Genomic DNA, 20,039 nt, shown 5'->3' with positions numbered 1-20,039 from the left:
CACGTTCGTTATAAGAGAAGAGGAAAATTATTGGGAAGGTTGTAGCCTTTATGTTAAATTTGCGTCGTCTAGCGTAAATTCCTTAAAAATTGCTCTAGTCAAAAGGTGGGCTATATTGATATTTGTAAAATTCAAGTACTTGCGAAATGTCTTTTATGTGTATGTTTCTTTGCAACTTCAATATATTTTAGGTAAAATTAATTCATATACCAATTAATGCGTTTATATGTACTTAAAAAGAAATTAAAAAATTATAACTTTTCAGTTTGCATATACAATGTCTGTAGTAACCGCAAATTCAAGCCAAACTTTGGGACGGATCAACACACACACACACACATGCCTTTTCACACACACGTTTTAGTAATCTGCACTGTTTTACATACATTAATTGGAATACTCTGAGAATAATTTTCAGAAAATGTGGTACACACACAATTTTAAAACGTGGGGACTGAGTGTTAAAATGGGGAATGTCCCCTTAAAAGAGTAGTTTAGTCGATTTACTCTTGCAGGATATATTTTACATTTAATCTAAATTTGCCTTTCCAGACTAATTGCCTAGTCTGGCTGTTTAAATATCCATATCTAGCTCAGGTTTGAATGCGAAGTGCAATCGACTAACTGGTAGAATCCTAACCATTGGTTAGTTACTGGTTAACCATGGTTAGCTAGTTGCTCTATTCGAACACACCCAAATATTAATGGCTGCATACTGCACAAGTTATCCACTTGGACTTCTACTCAACTTTTTGTCGTTTTGATTGGTGAAGACACTAACCAATCATGTAAGAGCTTTAAAAACTTTACCTTTTGTAAACAAACAAAGCTGTTCAGTCCATGAGTTTAGTGCACAGTATTTTAGAACTTCGACTTTTGTTTGGATATTTAATGAAAAGATGACGGCACTTATTGAAAATGAAGTGATTTTGAACAACGGTGTGAAAATGCCTCTTTTAGGACGTATGTTACTTGAATATTTTACGGAGAATGGGAATGCTGTTATTTTAGTTTAGTAAATTATGTTTCTTTGCTAGCAACCGCACATGATTATGATCTTTTGTAGAATAAATTATCCTATTAACGTTTTCTTGTAAAAAAAACATGCTTTTATTTTTCATCTGTTTATTATAATAAAATTCTCTGATTCCATTCCCTTGCAGTTGTACATCCTTAATTATTTCCAGGAGTTAGAATGAAAAATGTGCAACTGCTTGCGTGGTGGAAGAATGTCTTGGTGCAATTCTAGTTTTTTTAAAAATTTAAACACTAATTCAGTAATAAACTTTTTTTAACATTTTTTTTTGATGTGTCAGTTTTATCTTAACCTCTCTTCACGTCTCTTCGTTAGTTAGCTTTTTGAAGCTCACACACATTCATTAATACATGAAGATAAGTAAATAAATTACGGTTCTTCGCTCCCTGATTTTATACCTCTTTTTGCTTCTACTTCTCGATTTCGTTCCTCATGTTTCTTGGGTTTATGCTAATTTCCCAAGTTTTGCCACTATCCCTTATTTGTATACAGATTTGATTATTCTTTTGATAATATATTTTATACATTTCTCAATATGAGTCTAGTATTGTCTTTTATTTTTTAAAATTAGCTCTTTTGAATTGGGACGGTTAATTTTCTCCAATCACTATTCACTGAAAGTCGATAGCACTCCCTACTATTACCCCTATTCTCGTAAAGAAGAAGTCTAAAGACTCTTTTATGATTGGTTGAACTCCTAGAACCAATAATCGCTCTTCAATAACTAGCAGAGGTAAGGCATCATCCACACAGCCCTCTCACTATTTTAGTGTCATACAGACTCTCATTCAACTTCAAGTGAATAAAATATTTGAAAAATCCAAAAATTTGATAAAACACTTCTAAAACAAACAAAATTGTCTTCAAAAGCACATTTTACAGTAAAATTTCTCAAAAATAAAAAAATACTGATAATTTTTTGATTTGGACTAATAGAGTGTAAAAGAAAAAAATAAATTGTGATTTTTCAATGAATGTTTGACTCAAAATAGATAAAAGAGTTTTGAAATGAGTTTTTCCTCCATTGTATGTGCCGATCCGCACATTGTTTGTATATTTTTTTTCTGTTGCTATACCATCAATCATGTAAGATGAAAATATAAAATACCTGCACACACAACTCAAATATATCTTCAGGTATGAAAGGTGGGGTGTGTAGGCAAAAGTACAGTAGGTAGGCAACATTTTTTAAAGACAATGGCTTTTGCTTTTAATCTATCCATGAAAGCAAAAAGTGATTTTTTTTTTCATTAATTTATTTAATACAGTAAAATCCTTCTAACGGGACAATTTTTTTTGTCCACAATTGAGAGGTGTCCCAGGACAGAAGTTTAATAATGTTATTTGCATTAGAACTGGGGAATTAAAAATTGCCTGCATAAGAGGGGTGTCCATTAGGAGGGGTTTTACTGTATTTTGAAGGTAATCAATGTTTAATACCAATATCAATTTAAAAATTCTCAGGCTGTGCACATATCTTCAGTAAAGGTTTATGCACAGCAGCAAATATATCCGCATATTGCGTGGACATGTGCGTCCATGCCATTTTAGTTTGGTCAACAAACAACATTTTATTTTCAAATAATTTGCTGACTATATATTTAGGCCATTCCCCAGTGTAAACCCTCTTAATTCCAATGTTCTCAAACTAATACAGTAGAACCTCTCAATGAGGGACACTAATGGGACTAGACATTATGTCAATTAAATAGAAGTGTCCCTTCTTCGGAGGTATTTTAGATTAGGTATGCAGTGTGTTAATTCAGTATAATTTTTTTATGAACTTAAGCTATTAACACTTAAGACTAAATACTTTTCATTTTTCATACACAACTAAATAAAATTAACACTTATTGATTTTTTAAAAAGTTGTTATTATTTCATTAATTATGATTAAGTCCAAAACTTTGGACTTAATAAGTCAAAAACTTATTAAGTCCAAAGTTTTGCAGCATAAAGCAATTAATTGGAAGTAATTCATGGCATGAATTTTCTTCATGTCATGTAATTTACAATGCAAGACATTGTGAATTACAATTAGTGTTAACATTTCAATTTTTATATAAAAAGCTAGTCAGTTTCTGCACCTTCTCCTTTGCCCCTGAGCCTACTTGAATAAATATCCGGGTGGGCAAATCATGCAATACAATATATACTTCTTTCTTTTACAATATATACTTGTTTCTTTAACATTTGTTCAACTCTCCTCAATTAATTTTTAGAGGAATATTGAAGCTTGAATTCCAGTAAATTCACTTTCTTATGCACGTGTACATAATTTTTTTTAATTTTTCTCTGTGACTGTCCCTTAATTAGAGGCAAATATATGGAGGACCCTATTAAAAGGGACTGAGACCAGAAAAAATACCCCTTAAATAGAGGTGTACCTTATTTGCAGGTGTCCCTTAAGGGAGGTTCTACTGTATATGTATTTATTATTATTATTTTAGTTATGCAATATTAAATTATGTTAGTTCAGAAGGCAGCAAGTAATTTTAATTGTGGTTCGGACTCTTATGAATTTTTTTTATCAAGATACAGAAAAACTCTCATATTTTACACTAACCATTAAAAGCTTAAATCAGTCAAGCAATTGAAGCCTAGTGGCTCAGAGGTACGGCTTCGCACTTCCACAGGCCCGGGTTCTATTCCTAGGTTGAGCATCGTTGACTCAGCTGTTCATCCCGTCAGTGGGTCGATAAAATGAGTACCAAGTGTACTTGGAAACCAAACACTGAGGGTTCCGGGTTAGACTGACCACCTGACCGGAACATCTGCCTTGCTCTCCAGAGCCCCTGGTCAGGAAAACTGAGTTGGGCACAGTAGGCCTTGGCCATCATGGGCTGTCGAACCACAGGGTTTGGTTCTCTATCTAGCAATTACTTCCAGAATACAAGTAAAAGGAAATACAGATTGGCACCGAAAGGTAATGCCTACATAAAATTATTTTTAAATAATATGTTTGTGTAATTTAGATTTTCAAAACATTTTTGGCAGTTCATTTTTTTACCTTCTATGTATATCCAATAGTTTCTTTGCCCAGGGCCCCTTAAAGTCAAAATCAGGTACATTAGACATCCTCCCACCAAACCAATAGTCTATTATTGGTGTTATTATTTCACTTTATATGATTTTTTTAATTAATAAATAAACTAATAAATATTTATTGCTTATATTAGAAGTTTTTTTACTGTGATTTTTTAGTAGGAACATTTCTTTTGAAGTCGCCGGATGTATTTTCCATAACTGAAGCTGCACTAGAACAAGGATACAGGCTAATTGGTAATTTTTAATAATAAATGCTTTTTTTAGTAAGCATTGCATTTATTTTGTTATTGTATTGTCAAAAGTTATTTCAATGTTCTTGAAAAATTCTTTGTTGCTTTGAACAAGTACTATATTTTAGATGAATAAAGTAAAGTCAAAAAGAAAGAGTGTATTATTAGACTGTGCTGCAAAAAACTAAAACATTTTCACTAAATAGGTTATCCTAATTAATTCATAGAAGGACATGTGATTATCAATTAATTAAATATACTTGCAAATTAATTTCATAAATAGCATGAAACCAGGAATACCCCGAAGGTAAATTTTTGGATGGGCAGAAATTCTCAGTAGCCAAATGGAATTCCAAATTTTGCCAAATGATAAAATAAAGGTTTGCACACATAAGTATTTCTAATGAAAAGGGGCATTTAAAAATTCCTATAATGCAATTATGCATCCAATTTGCCGAATCGTCAGTCAAAATTTGCCACATTAGGAATTTTTTGGAAGTTGTCAGTGGCCATCCATCGGGGCACCTCTGCATGAACCATTGTTCTTAAATGACATTAAAACATCAAAGAATGTTTAAAAATATGACAACGTGTATACATGTACAAATAAAAGCATTTAAAAAGTTTTTTGGAGTTTAAAAACTCTGGAAACAGAGCTGTTTTGGGGTTATAAAATCAAACCTCTTCTTCAATGCATAAAAAGAACAATGGAACACCAAGTCGGACAACGGACAAGTGAACGAAAAGGAAAAAAAAAACATTGATGAGTAAATAGGCTGAAAGCGGCCAAAACCAGAAACGTGATGACAGCAGAAAACAGCAAGAACATCTGTACCTAGGAAAAAGGTCATACACTGAAAAAAATTCGGTAAAGGAAAGATTTCCAAACAGTAGGGAAAGGGGGCGTGCTCGACAAATCATTCACTAATAAAGTGGAATTTTTCCAGATTCAGTAAGATTCCCAAATCGTTCTTTTTATGCACTGAAGAAGGGATTTGATTTTATAACCCTGAAACAGCTGTTTGCAGAGTTTTAAAGTTCTTTTTAAATGTTTTTATTTGTACATGAATGCATGTTGTTGTATTTTTACTCATTTCCTTGTACAAAGTTTTTCATTGCTTCTTTTACATATCAAAGAATGTTATATGTAATTGCATTTTAAGTACGTAAGGTGTTGCACAATGTTATTTTCTTTATATTTGGCAACTGTAATTGATAAGCAGTTGTGAAAAGGATTCAAAGAGTAGGAAGATAATATAATGTGAAAATCAATATTGGTGTATGTCAGCTTTGCTAGTTTCTCTTGCATAAAGTTGCTACATAATTTGTTGTTCCTACTCATGATTGGGAACCATTAATTGCATAAGGGATTGAAAAGCTGATATGGAACATAAATTTTAACTCAACTGTCTCCTTAAATCAAAGTAGAAGTTTTAGTTTGGGAGTAGGAAATGTTTGACCAGGGATGACAAAATTTTGATTAAAAGGTCTTTTTATAAATTCCTTAAAATTTCTTTATTAAAATGTTTGGCAAAAATAGAAGAAGGCATGTGACATTGTGTCTTGTTATGGTGTTTCTTGCTATAAATGTGGGGGTTGTGACCATCATAGAGAATATATTCTTTCAAAAAACTTAAATTATAAAAAATGCTTGCAGTTTAAGAGGGAAGTTGTTTAAAATTTCACCCAACAGTGACATTAAAAAATTAAAAAAATCTTTTGCTATTCATCACAACAATTATGCATACACTTTAGACTTTTTTTAGTGTAAAAAAAAGTTGTTTTAAAACTATTACATGATTTAAATGCAATTTTTCTCTCTTCTAGACACAGCAGCAGTGTATAAAAATGAGTCTGCTATTGGTGAAGTTTTAAGAAAGGTGAACTCTAAAAATATTTTGAGGAGTGATGTTTTTATTACTAGCAAATTAGGTAAGAATGTTTTTTTTTTTTTAAATTGTATAACTAATTGGCTTTTGAGACACCTTTTGTTGCTTTTTTAATCAGGTCTAGTTCATGGGGAATGCCAACCTGTGCCACTGCTTAGGGCGGAGAATTTCATAATGGCAAAATGTAAGGAGGCAAATAAATAAATAAATAAAAATAAAAAAAGAAAGAAAGAAAAGAAAAGAAACTTAAACTTTTGTTCCTTAGTCTTTTTTCTTTGCATCTCAAATCGCAGCAATACATGAGAGTATACTCAATGATTTAAAAAAATATATATATATATCGTCTCCTAAGAAGTACAGTAGGATATCTTACTGCTCTTTCTGGGATTAGATGTCTTACTGTTGCTCTGAGGCAACAATATATTATTAAGATTAGGGGGGCGGCAATTGTCAACATGGCCTGGGGCAGAAAAACTGCTAGAGCAATACCTGTTCCTAATTGACGTGAAATGTATATCAAGGTGTAATAACTTAGTGATATAATTGGCTGATTTTAGAATTTAGACCCGGTTAATCCGGTACAGCTGTAAAATGATTTGTCAAAAAGTTGTCATATAATGTGCAAGAACGAATCCAGCCTCTGGTTTTGTAGGGGGCGAATTCTGAAAGGGGGTGGGTTAGAAATGTCATTTTTGGACATAAATAGGGTGACTGGAGTCAATTTATGAAATATAATTCCCCCAAATACAGCTTTTGGCTATATTTGCTCACTTAAGAAGGGGAGGGGGGGGGGTGGTCATGACCTCCATTCCCCCAGTTGGATCTGCACCTGACTGTGGGCAAAGCATTATTTTTAATTCATTAAAGAGAGATCTAATTTTGAATGTGAAACATTATATTAGTTTTCTTTAAAAAAAGAAAAACTTCAGTCACTTTTATTAAACTTTCATTTGAAGATAATTATTCTTCATTTTTACTTATAAATTTGTAGGTTAGTGACTTACCTTAAGAAAGTCAAAAGTGCTTTGAAATTTGTAGACCATTCAATTGATGTCAGTGGCATTGAGTTTGTTGTCTTGATTAATTATAAGTTTTTTCTTGTGCAGATTTTATACATTTTCAAGAGTTATAGCTGCAGATGCCTGAGACTCAACTGTAAAGCTTTTAAAATCTGCAATATTAACCTTTTATCTTGTAGAAACTTGAAAAATTTAATGCCATATTAGCAATACTTTTGTTTTTAATATCACGTATTAGATATTACTAGCCGACCCGTGCGGAACTCGGCAATGTGCTTCGAATCATTTCATAAGGCATTTCGCTCTTTAAAAATTTCAAAGAAAGAACATTATGAAGAAGAACAAAAAAAAAGGTAACCGAAAAAAGTAAGTGCAAAGAAGAAGGCATGTAATTTGAAGACATCAGCAACAAAACCTCGTTAAATCCAACATTGTGATAATTTGACCATCGTATGTTTTTTCAATGCAAACATAGATATCATTAAAAGTGTGACTGATGACTCGTGAAAAAGCAGTAATTGTGCATGTGAAAAAAAAGGGTGGGGCAAATACAGTTCTGGCTTTGTGAGCATCTATAGGAAAAAAAAAAACAACATTAAATAGATATTTATTGGCACGGATTCGAAGTAGCGCCATTCTGATTAACAGCACGACACTCCAACAAACCGAGCAACTGTGCCTTGCTTTTCGAATGCTATTCATTGAAGGAATGTGTAATAAAAAAGCAGCAGAAAATGTTTCATAATAAATTTTTAATGTTTCGTATCGTATTTGAATAAATAATTAAAGGTTTACTGGGCAAAACTCGTTATTTCAATTTGGCGTAGTATTTTTTTCATTTGTACAAAAGGTTGAACACTGCTATTAGAAAAATCTACATTTCAACATACAATGAAAATGTTTTGCTGCACAAAAAGGATTCTTTTGAGATAAATCTAATACTTTTTTTTACGCTTATATTATGCTTTGTGGTCTGGACGGAGTCAAAGCTTTAAAAAAGGAAGAACACCCTTCAATTAACAGTTAACTTATCCGAAAGATAACTGTAGTCTTTCATAAAGGAGTCGAAACACCAAGTAGCATTCCCATTGAATTTACTTTATAACGTGTATTATCTGTTGTACGTTATGAGTACATGTAATGTGTAATATTAATCTAAATTTGCTATTATGTCGGACAGCCCGAGCTTGCCCGAAGTTCAGTTAGTTTATAGCCGAACGCTCTACCGAAAAAAACTTATCAATTTAACCGAACAACTAAATCCAGTGCTTTTAAGCTTTATTAAAAAAAAAAAAAAAAAAGAAACACACACACACACAGGCTACTTTCTTTTTTTTCTTGAGAATTTTATTTGAACTTTGCTTTAAAAAAGCATCTGCATAAGAACTTTAGGCTGCATCAAGGTTTTGCAACAGCCAGGGGCGTTTCCGAAAACTTGATTTTTCGACCATAAGTCTATTTTTCGTCATTAGCGACCTCATAAGTTTTAAAATGAGGGGTAAGATTAATATATAAGATAAGATATTGAAGAGAAGTGTTTTTATTTTTGAAAATTTTTACAATTTGTTATCGCAGGCTGCTTGAACCATTATGACTTAGATGGCAGCACGTGTTCATCATTTAACAGCAGGGTTAAAATACAAAATAATTTGAACTAAGCTCTTTTTTAAGCGTAGCTTTTCGTATGTAGTAAAAATGTGATAGGCTATTTGTTTTTTACAAAAAGAAGAAAAAAAAAGGAGTTAACCCTTCAAATTGAGGTAGTAATTTTTTTATTTGTACAAAGAGTCAAAAACTCTGTAGATGAATCTATATTTCAATATACGATTTATTATTTTTTTCTGAACAAAAAAAAAAAAAAAAAAAAATCCATTGTAGTCTGAAATCTTAAACCTGATACTTTCGCCTATATTATGCTTTAATTTTCTTACCAGAGCCAAAGCTTTAAAAAAAAAAAAAAAAAAAAAAAAAAAAAAAAAAAAAAGAACCATACAATTAAGAATTAATTTAGCTCCATGTTTCATCATTTTTTCATAACAGCAAGGAGCGTTTCCATCTCATCTATTCCATCACAATTGGTATTCAGTGTTCATGTAAGGAGCGATATTTCTCTAATTTTTTGATGCAGATTGTCCGAACATGGGCCCGAACACGCATTCTCTTGGTTACCAGTCGAACCCTCTGCCGATCAAGCTATTCAGCTCTGCCGGTCATAGTGCAAGTTAAAGTTATAAATTTAACCAAAAACCTCATTCTGGTTCTTTAAAACAGGTTTTTTTGACAGAAAAAACAATTTTTAGACCATGGGTCTATTTTTCGCCAGTAGCCTGCACGATAAGCTTTAAAATAAAGTGTAAATCAAAGAAATCGATCAAGAATTGAGGTAGATCTCGCGTAGAAACTAAACACAGGCTACAGAAATAATATACATAAGGTATGAATAAATAATATGTATAAGGATAGATTTCTGCTATATTGTTATTGTAAAACAAAATGTATGCCAATAGCATTTGTACTAGAGAAATGTCTTCAATAAGCATAATACCTATGCTAATTCACTATTACCAAAAAGGGAATTTCCCTAACTGCAGTCTTGGTGCTTTAGAACAGTCCTAGTGCTCCAGGTCCTAGTGCTTGAAGTATGTTTTGGAAGCTTTGATTGTGTGTGTGTGTGTGTGTGTGTGTGTGCTGTACAAGGATTCTTAATTTGAATAAAAGATTGATATGCTCTTTGAATTCAAAACCTAATTTTTAAGTATTCATTTTAAGTGTTTCTTTCCAAAAGGTCCTGCATATCAAGGTACTGAGAAAGCAGCAGTAGCTGCATCATTATCATTAGAAGCACTCCAACTGAGTCACCTTGATTTGTATTTAATCCACTGGCCTGGCTCTTCGGGAATGAAGCCAGACAACCCCCTCAATGCAGAACTTCGAAAACAGACTTGGCTACAGTTGGAGACTCTTTATAAAGAAGGTGAAACATTTGTAAGGAATGATGACACTTTTATGACTAAAACCAGTTCTTACTTTTTATTAACTTAATATATATCTGTTAGTTGTAACCATTGTTATTATCAAGTTCAAGCTTTTAATGATTTCTAAGAAGATCACTTTCTATTTTTTCCAATTCAAAATACTTCATAGATTTAAATAAAGAGGTAACGTTTTTCCTACATCATGAAAAAATTTAAAAAGAGTATTAATACTAGAGATGCTCTGAATATTTGGTTGATATTTGGTATACCGCATATTGGGCTATGGGCGCCCATAATAAATTTTAAGGGGGGGGCTCAAATATTTTCCTCATGGCTTAGGGAGATATTTTCCACATGGAAACCGATTTCAGTACAGATTAGAGTTATTAAAATTTGACTTTTTTAATAACTTATTCATTAATGGCTGGAGAAGAAATGCTTTTACATTTTGCAATGAAAAAAAGTACTAAAAGCAAGGAAGTTCTAATTTCTAGGGAATTGGGCAGACAAAGCAAATATTCAATTCAGCTGAACACTTTAATATTTGGCAACAGGGGGCGGCGACTGCCAGGCACTTTTTTCATCATCGAAGATTGCTTAAGCATTAAGATTTTTAATTTCAAAACATTCTGGGTAAGATTACCCAAACATTAATATTGCCAAATATTGCTTAAAATTTCAGTTTCAAAACTTCAATTTTGAAAATTTTCCGGGAGAAAATTCCCGAATGCACTCCCTCCTGTCTTTAATTCAAAGATAACCTAAATTTGCTTTTTCAGACTCCAGTTTGAGGAAAAAAAATCAGGAAGAGAATCCTCATTGATAGAGTAAAACTGCATTTTTAAGACTCCAATTCAGAAAAAAGAAAATCCAGAGATCTTTTTCTGAAGTCCACAAAGGAAGTTCAAGACTAAAAAAAAATCTGGTAGAACCTCTGGACCCTTTCATTCTGCCTTAAATCAATAAAAGAGAAGCATGAATTAATGGTTAAAAGAGGTTTTAAACTTTGCAAAATTTCTGGGAGAAAATCCCAAATCCCTTGCTCTTTAAGTTTGCTAAAGATTGCTTTAATTTGTGTCTTTACGACATCAGTTTAGATTTTTTTCCGGTAGAGCCTATTTTTACCCTTATATTACCAAAGACAGTCCAAACTTCTTCGTTTTTTTATATATAAATTATTAATTAGTATTAGACTTTATTTTTGAAAAAAATTCAGGAGTTAACCCTGGAAACTCCTCTCCATTTCCCAAACATGGACAAAACTATACTAAAACGGCATTTTTATTGGGAATCTGGCATTGTAGAGTTGTTTTGCATACTTGTGTTTCAGTTTTATTTTTCGTCTTCTCATATAATGCTCAAAAGCTACAATAATGTTTTGCAAAAAGAATACAGTTGATCTGTATCCTGTGTGATCAACACAACTTTGTTTCAATCTAAACTTTTTTCTTAAAGACATTGTTGCCTGTAATCATTCATTATTTTGCTTTAAAAAAAATTGAAATATTTTGCATTTGTTACTTATTTGATTGTGTTTTTTAATGCACAAAATTTATTTTGTATGATAGTTTAAATTATTTTGTGACTGATGGACAATACCATTTGTTTATGTGTATTTCTTACTATTTAGATAAAGTTTTAAAAAATGTAAAGCCTGTAAAATGAGTTTTAATTTGTGGACATGGTGTATATTAATGTTTTTAAAAATATTTTAGGCAAATTTAAGGCTATAGGAATATCTAACTATACAATTGCTCATATAGAAGAGTTACTACAGTATTGTTCAGTAGTCCCTGCTGTTTTACAGGTATATATATATTTTTTTGTTCTCACCCACATACACACACACATATATCATTGCATCACAGTAACAGTAAGATATCTAAGCTTGGGAATAACAGTAAGATATCCTACTGTTGCTCTGAGGCGCTATATATGCATATCGGTGTATACAAGGTGTTCCGTTTTAACCTGCAAGACCTTTATTTTCGCAACCATTAGTCCCAGATGTATACTTCCAATTGCAAAAATGTTCAAAATCAGATGCAGAACTAAGATATTGAAATTTTGAAGTAAAATAAAAATAAGTCAAAAAATACAAAATTTAACTTTTTATATGGGGCCCAGGTCCCCCAACTGATACTTAGGAAAATAATTTCCATTAAAAAATAATTCCAACACAAAAAGGTTTGAAATCAGTACAATCAGCATTCACTGAGATATGAAACACAGCGTTTTGTGACTTACACCACTTTTCACTTGCTGTCAATAACACCTTTTGGGGAAAAATATAATGGTTAACAAGTGTTTTTAAAATTATAAGTGTGCATCGAGTGTGGTTTTTCAAATTGTTCGAGGTTTTGTTGTGTGTTTTTGTGTATCACGGCATAACATTTTCATTTATTTTTGAAAAGAAATGAAAAATATGAATACCTTGTTTTTCTTACTTTGCTGACCTGTCATTCTTCTGAAATGGCGATAAGTTCCAATCTTAACTTCTGTATGGTCCCTTAAAACTTTGAACTGGAATATCTCCTTGAGTTTTTTGTGTCAGGAATAGTTTTCAATGGAGATTATTTCTCTAAATATTAGTTAGAAGACCTAGGGCCCGTATAAAAAGTTTTATACGGGCCCTAGGTAAGTATTTAAAATTTTGTATTTTTTGACTCATTTTTTATTTTTGCTTCAAACTTCAATATCTTAAATCTGCATCTGACTTTGAACATTTTCGCATTTGGAAGTGTACATCTAGGACTAATGATTGTGAAAATAAAGGTCCCTTTAGGTTAAAACGGAACACCCTGTATACAATGCACATACAAACAGCAAAATACCGTGTTCAAATATGTCTTTTAATGGGAAGATGAAAAATTGACACATAGATGAAAAGATGTGTAGGACCAGTTGGGGTAAAGGAAACAGAACTTCAATGTTTTAACTTTAGATCCTTCCCTTTCTTTTGATTGAAGTGAGACAAAATTTCATGCATTGTGCCCAAGACCACACTCTTTGATGAGAGTAACTGGGTATGAAATATTTGACTTTGTGACTCTTTGTTAGTGAATGAAATCATGTTTCCTTTTACCCCCAGAGGCTGTAAAAACAAAAACCTCTGCCCTTCGTTAGATTTTAAGGAAATTAAAAAAAATCCCCGCTTTTTTGTTGATTTTTGAATTCTCTGTACTGTTCATGGTGTTTTTTCAGATTTCCCCGCAGCGTGACATGAAATTGAAACTTGCTTAAAAGGTTTCCGAAAAAAAAGGTTACTTTTTGTTGCACTAATGGGAGCTCTTAAAAAACAACAGACACCTATGGAAAGTAGACTAAGGAGTACTCCTTTGTCCCTCTGATATTTGGGAGTTTTACTGTACTATGTATCATCTGATTTTTTTTGGAGGGGGGGGGGAGGGGGGCTCAACTTTTGGGACGTGGATTTTGACAAATTGACTATATGTCTGTACTTGAACTTATCTGCATAGAAACATACTTAATTCTTCTTCTTTCAGATAGAGGTTCATCCGTATCTCACTCAGACTGCCATTAGGAAATTCTGTGTGGATAATGGAATTCACGTTCAAGCATATTCTTCAATTGGGTCCAAATCAGGATGTAGTGAAGTAAATATGCGTATATTTTACAATTTTATAAATACAAATGTGATGACCAGCAACAGGCACTTTGTCCAGTTAGGCTGGTTCTAGTCAATTTATTAGTCCTCAATGGAGATCAATGGCTCTCTTAAAGCTATCCACCTCCTTGCTCATTACCACCTCTTCCGGTAAGCTGTTCCAAGTGCCCACAACCCTACTAAAGTAGTAGTTTTTCCTTATTTCCAGGTTAGTCTGAGATTTGAATAGCTTAAAACAATGACCCCTCGTCCTGCTTTCGGTGCAAAAATTTAATGCATTAACATCATTCATTTTGATAAATTTAAACAACTGAATCATGTCCCCTCTGATCCTCCTTTGCTCCAGGCTATACATATTAAGCCTATTAAGTCTGGTATCATAATCTAAATCTGAAAGTCCCCTTACTAGTCTAGTTACCCTTCTGTGAACCTTTTCCAATACAGAAATATCTTTCCTCAGATAAGGCGACCAAAACTGCACAGCATACTCCAAATGGGGTCTTACTAAACTCCTATATAAAGGCAGAAGAACCTTCTTAGATTTGTTTGAAATAGATTTATTGATAAACCCAAGCATTCTGTTGGCCTTGTTACTTGCAATGCTGCACTGTTGACTCAACTTGAAGTACTGATTTATTAAGATACCAAGATCCATAACATTTTCTGCCTGACTAATGATTGAACCCTGTAAACAATAACTTGCACGCTTATTTCCATGACCTAAGTGTAGCACTTGACATTTCCCTACATTAACTGCCACAAATGGTATGGCAGTTAATGTAGGGGAATGTCAAGTGCTACACTTAGGTCATTTATTTCACATCGGTAGCCATAACAAAAATTAACAGTAGTGCACCATATTTCACTAGTTCTAATCGTTATAGGACGAATCTGTTTTTCGTATGAATAGTTTCATTTGATATATTGCAGAGTCTAATAAATGCATCAGTCTTTTTAAAAAATAAATAGCTTTATTACGCTATAAAGGTGAATTAAAATTTCACATAACTTTAAGAAAATATTTCTAACCATGACTAATGCTCACATATTGTAAAACTTAGATCTAATTCTAGTACAGTCGACTCGCTCTACAACCTGATTCGACTTACCCGAAATGGCTATAACGCGAATTCATCACCCACAACATAAAAATTTTTGGAACAATAATTTCGACAGAAAGTAGAAGGTCATTGTTCTTTCTTCATCAAGATGAGGTTCCTGATGCACATGCGTTGTTACGAGAGGACTGATAACCTGATTGTGCAGCATAAATCATTTTTAAGTTATAAATTTTGATTACTGTATTTAATTATGCATTTAATTATTACTACATACTGTTTGTAACAATATTTTATGCAGAATAATACAGCTTTTTAAAAATTACTGTAAAAATTCCCTTCTGCATGCAATAAATGGTTTAAAGCAGTTTGAGAGGTGTTTATAAATGCATAAATTAATTAGGTATGTTCATAAAAAAATCGTATAGATACTTTTTTCCACAACTCGAAATTTGGACTTATGCGAGTGGTCTTGGAACGCATACCTCGAGTAAGTCGAGACTTGACTATACTATATTAAACTAATACTGAGTACAAAAAACTAAGATAAATATCTGTCAGTTTAAATGGCAAGATTCATTGTAACTTACATTAGAGTCTTACCCTTTAAAAATTCTACATTTTCTAAACTGAAATTGAATTCATTTTAGTTTACTTCCCAAAATATTATGAAATATATACTATTCAATTCTCTACAAAAAATCATGACACACACCAGGGGAGCAACCAGGAAATATTTTTAGGGGAGGCACAATTTTTTTTCACAACACTATCAGCATTCTCTCTCTCTCTCTCTTTACATCAATATATATTTATTATTATTATTAATATTATTTAGCAAAATTCCTTAAAATTGTATAAGTTTTGCAATTTATTCAAAAACTGTTGCAAAAACATTAATTGTTCTTATGACAGAATTGAAATCACGTTAAGAATAAACTTTAAAGTACTTGAAAGAACAGTATGGCAGTAAGATGTTTAAATTAATAAATGGAAATCAATACTTGTTATTACTTCGTTTACTATATTAATGAAATAAATCAAAATGCACACGAATTTTTATCACCAAAAGCTCTAAACTATTCATGTTTTTAAGATCATTCAAGGAAAAAAAAAGGAACACTTTAAAATGGCATGAAATCGCTTAAAAATACAACAAAATAGTCAATAAAATCACTTACACATGATGAGTCCTAAATATCCACATTGCATATACACTTATAAAATTGTCTTATTGTCTACAATACAAAGTTTAACCGTCGTTGTTTCTTGGTTAGTTCTTCAATAACTTCATCTGGTTCTACAACTATATCTTTGTTGATACAAGGCTGTGCTAATCCATTTAAGCGTTCTTGCATCATTGTGCTTCTTAAATAGGACTTGAGACGGCGCAATGTTGAAAACGATTGCTCCACGCTAGCAGAAGAAATAGGCAGTGGGATACGATCTTGTAATCACTTACGTTTCAAATGACTTCCTAACTAAAGAAAAAATAAATGCCGAAAAGGAGAGAGAGGGGGAAGTTTTAAATGACCTCTCGTCGTCCCTGCTTACTTTGGAACAACTTCGTTTTCTCAAAGTGCGTTCATTTTCGTAAGAATAAAAAAAAGAGCATTTTTGAAAATTGTTCAAATTAGCGTTTTGGGGGTTGGGGCACGGGCCCTGTGGTCCCCTCCTCTGGTTGCGCCCCTGACACACACTGATGCTGAAGATTATTTTCAAAACATGTACAATAAATTTTTTAGCTTTATTACAAAGCGTATTGCATGCCACATTATTTTGAATTTACTCTTCTTCGGTAGCATTTATATTATAAAGTATTGCTGTAATTAAATGTTTGTGTAGATAAACTTGCTTTTGCATACACATTATTTTGTTTAAAATTATTTTTTAAAGCTTCTGTCTGATTCAACTGTGATGGAAATAGCTGAGCACCATGGCAAAACACCTGCTCAAGTCCTTTTAAGATGGGCAATAGAACATGGAATGAGTAAGTGCACTACAGAATTTAACATCAGAATTGAGAAACCAGTGAATGTCTAGCATTAAAAGAAAAATGTATCTAACTCTTAAGCTGAAAAATAAAAAGCAACTATAGTTGAGACAAACCTAATCTGGCAGCATTGCAAAGGCTAAGCAGATCTTAATCATAGCATTATGATCACTGCCAGGTGAGGTTTGTCCCAACCATAGAATGTTTCATCCCAGTAATTTTGACTCAGTACTTTTCTGTTTCCCCTATTGATTTTAAGAGAAAATACGTGACACTCAACTAAATTTTTGAAGTTTAATATAGTGTTCTGCACTGTAATAAGGGAAGACAAAAGTTGGATGTTTTTAAATGCAGTCATAATCTTAATTTTTTTCTATTTCTATATAATTAAAATCTGCATGTTTGTGTGTGTATGTTCCTGAGATTGACAATGTCTCTCAGGTTGATGATACAGATACTGTTGGATACAAGATATCTGGAGGAATCCATTCCGTCCCATCTCACCCTCCTAAATCTGAACAGAGCCGGAGATATAAATTGAAATTGCATCAGTGGCGCTAAATAGTACACCTTTTACCCGATTTAATCACCAAATTTAGTGGGAAACTGCCAGCTATCACCAAATTTGTAGGAGTGCAAGAAGTACATTGTAGAAGGCGGGGTTGTTGTCAAGCTGCTGCAAGAAAGGCCCGAACTGCCCCGCCAAAGGTGGCAAATGGGGTTCAGCGAGCAAAGCAAGCAGGGGGCAGGGCCCCCTAATTAATATTTTTAAGCTGTACTGAGTGCAATTGCAATTTCATCAAAATAAAATTTTGAAACTTTTACATCTTTGTTGCCCACAGACGTAAAATTCGTTGTTTTATCTGGTAAATTTATTATTATTTCTATAAAATGTGTTTTTTCTACAAACTTCTGCAATATTTAATTGAAGGAGACGTCAATGTTTCATACCTGCTCTACTAATATTTAATGTGTAGTAAACATTCAGAATGCATGTTTTTTTTTTGAAATTCTTTCTGTTTGATGGTCTCCTGACTTTGTTAAAAATGTCAAGATTAATAATTGCTATCTTGTGTATAACATTGTTTCTCACTTAATAAATTTTTGATTTTTGAACTATTTGGTTGCTTGAACACTTATTATTATTATTTAAAAAAAAAAAAAAAAACCTTTCAGAATACTTGAATAATATTTACCGAATCGATGTATGCTTATTGCTTTTTATTCTGCTAACAGTAACTTGCAATACTTTACCACTATGGCATAATTTTTGATTAATAATACAAAGTTGTGGTCTTCTACATCAACTTTTAAAATTTTAGAATAACCGTCTTTAAAAATACCCATGTGCCAAATTCATAACTGTTAAAACAATTAATATGCTTGCACATGACTCTCACTTCCTTTTGTAATACAAAGAGATAGTCTGCTCAGACTTGTTGCATTTATTTCATTGTGACAACTTGAGTGTTACATTGCATAATAATGTTACATTTAATGGAGTTTGTTTTCTTTATCCTGAAATTTCAGTTGATGGGTCCTAAATTTTTGATACCCCTGAATTTTTTAAAAAATTTTGATTTTTAAAAGTGAGACTTGCAGTCTGTCTTTTTAAGGTTGTGTTGTTAATGGCTCAAATTTCAGCACTTAAAACATTAATCCTGGAAAAAAAAGGGAATTTCTTTCGATGATTTTTTTCATATCTTCAGAGGTAACACATCTCCAGTAGATTGTTCATTCACATTATAATGACATAAGGCAGACATCCTTTGAGCTTGTGCAAAATATTACTCTTTGTAATTGTGTCAGAAAATAGTAGCTTATTAAATTTTTCTAACACTTATATGGTAAGGAATTTTTTATGTATGCCTGGGTGGGGTGCCTAAATTTTTCGATATTCTACAACTATTTATCTATTTCATTACATTTCAAAAACTGAAATGTAAACTATTGTGACTATTGCTTTGCTGAAAATTTCTTCTGTTTTAAGGGGAATAAAAATAATTTCGTAAGTTCTCCATTTTTAAAAAAACTAAACTCACCTACTTTTTTTTTTGTCACAACTCGGTTGAGCTCAATATGTTTTAAGGTTAATAAAATTTTAAATACTAATTTCATCTTATATTATTCATATATTTTTATGAGAATTGTATTAGTTTTCTTTGAATGCATTACTTTAACAATTTTGTGTCTTCCTTCATAACTTCCATGTTTTAAAACATCTAAAATAAAAATATCCAATATTGTTTCTAAACCTTACATTTTGTTTCATTTTTTCAGGTGTTATACCGAAAACTTCCAATTTAGGAAGGCTGAAAGAAAATATGAATATATTTGATTTTTCATTGTCTTCGGCTGAAGTTCAAAGGTTGGATAATCTAAATAGAGATGAACATTTTTGTTGGAATCCAAAAGGTGTAAAGTAAACTTTATAGATATATTTTTAAGAAGCTAAAATTAAAGGGACATTTTTAATGAACGATTTTACTGAATAATTGAAGATTGTACATTATGCTATTCTTTGTGATTTAATTTTGTCCGTCTATATTTTTCCTATTTTAATGTATTAAGATTTAATGAAATCAGCGAAATTCAACCATTCACATGTTAATCAATAATTAAGTACAAATGTGACATATTTAGGTAGAAATATTAAGGTAGTTAAAAAATGCAATGAATGGATATTTGGAATAAGCAGTTGAATTTGAGCAGCATAATATAGCATAATTTAAAACAATGCTGAGTTTTGAAGAGAGGGATCTTCAGATAAAAACTTTTTGAATGGGTTATAAATACATAAAATGCATTTATTAGTAGCATTCTTTGGTCGCCTTATCTGAAGAAAGATATTTTTGTATTGGAAAGGGTTCAAAGAAGGGTAACTAAATTAGTAAGGGGACTCTCAGATTTAGATTATGATACCAGACTTAATAGGCTTAACATGTATAGCCTGGAGCAAAGGAGAGTCAGAGGGGACATGATTCAGTTATTTAAATTTATCAAAATGAAAGATGTAAATGGATTAAATTTTTGCGGGGAAAGCAGGACAAGGGGTCATTGTTTTAAGCTATTTAAATCTCAGGCTAACTTGGAAATCAGGAAAAACTACTACTTTAGCAGGGTCGTGGGCACTTGGAATAGCTTACCGGAAGAGGCGGTAATG

General features: G+C 32.1%; 1 protein-coding gene across 1 annotated transcript; it reads left to right on the top strand.

The window, feature by feature from the left end:
* Positions 1 to 842: 842 nt before the first annotated feature.
* LOC129228145 (glyoxal reductase-like) lies at positions 843 to 19,302 on the top strand. The gene is made up of 8 exons (XM_054862793.1): positions 843 to 963; positions 4,241 to 4,318; positions 6,142 to 6,246; positions 10,008 to 10,196; positions 11,913 to 12,004; positions 13,704 to 13,814; positions 16,780 to 16,873; positions 19,157 to 19,302. Exons 1-8 carry the CDS (start codon positions 900 to 902, stop codon positions 19,300 to 19,302), a joined length of 879 nt encoding a protein of 292 aa, XP_054718768.1. The 5' UTR covers positions 843 to 899.
* The last annotated feature ends 737 nt before the right edge of the window (positions 19,303 to 20,039 follow it).

Source organism: Uloborus diversus, chromosome 8 (assembly GCF_026930045.1).
Source record: "Uloborus diversus isolate 005 chromosome 8, Udiv.v.3.1, whole genome shotgun sequence".
Classification (NCBI taxonomy): domain Eukaryota; kingdom Metazoa; phylum Arthropoda; class Arachnida; order Araneae; family Uloboridae; genus Uloborus; species Uloborus diversus.
Note: the sequence above shows the minus strand (reverse complement) of the source record. Positions and strands in the feature narration are given on the sequence as shown.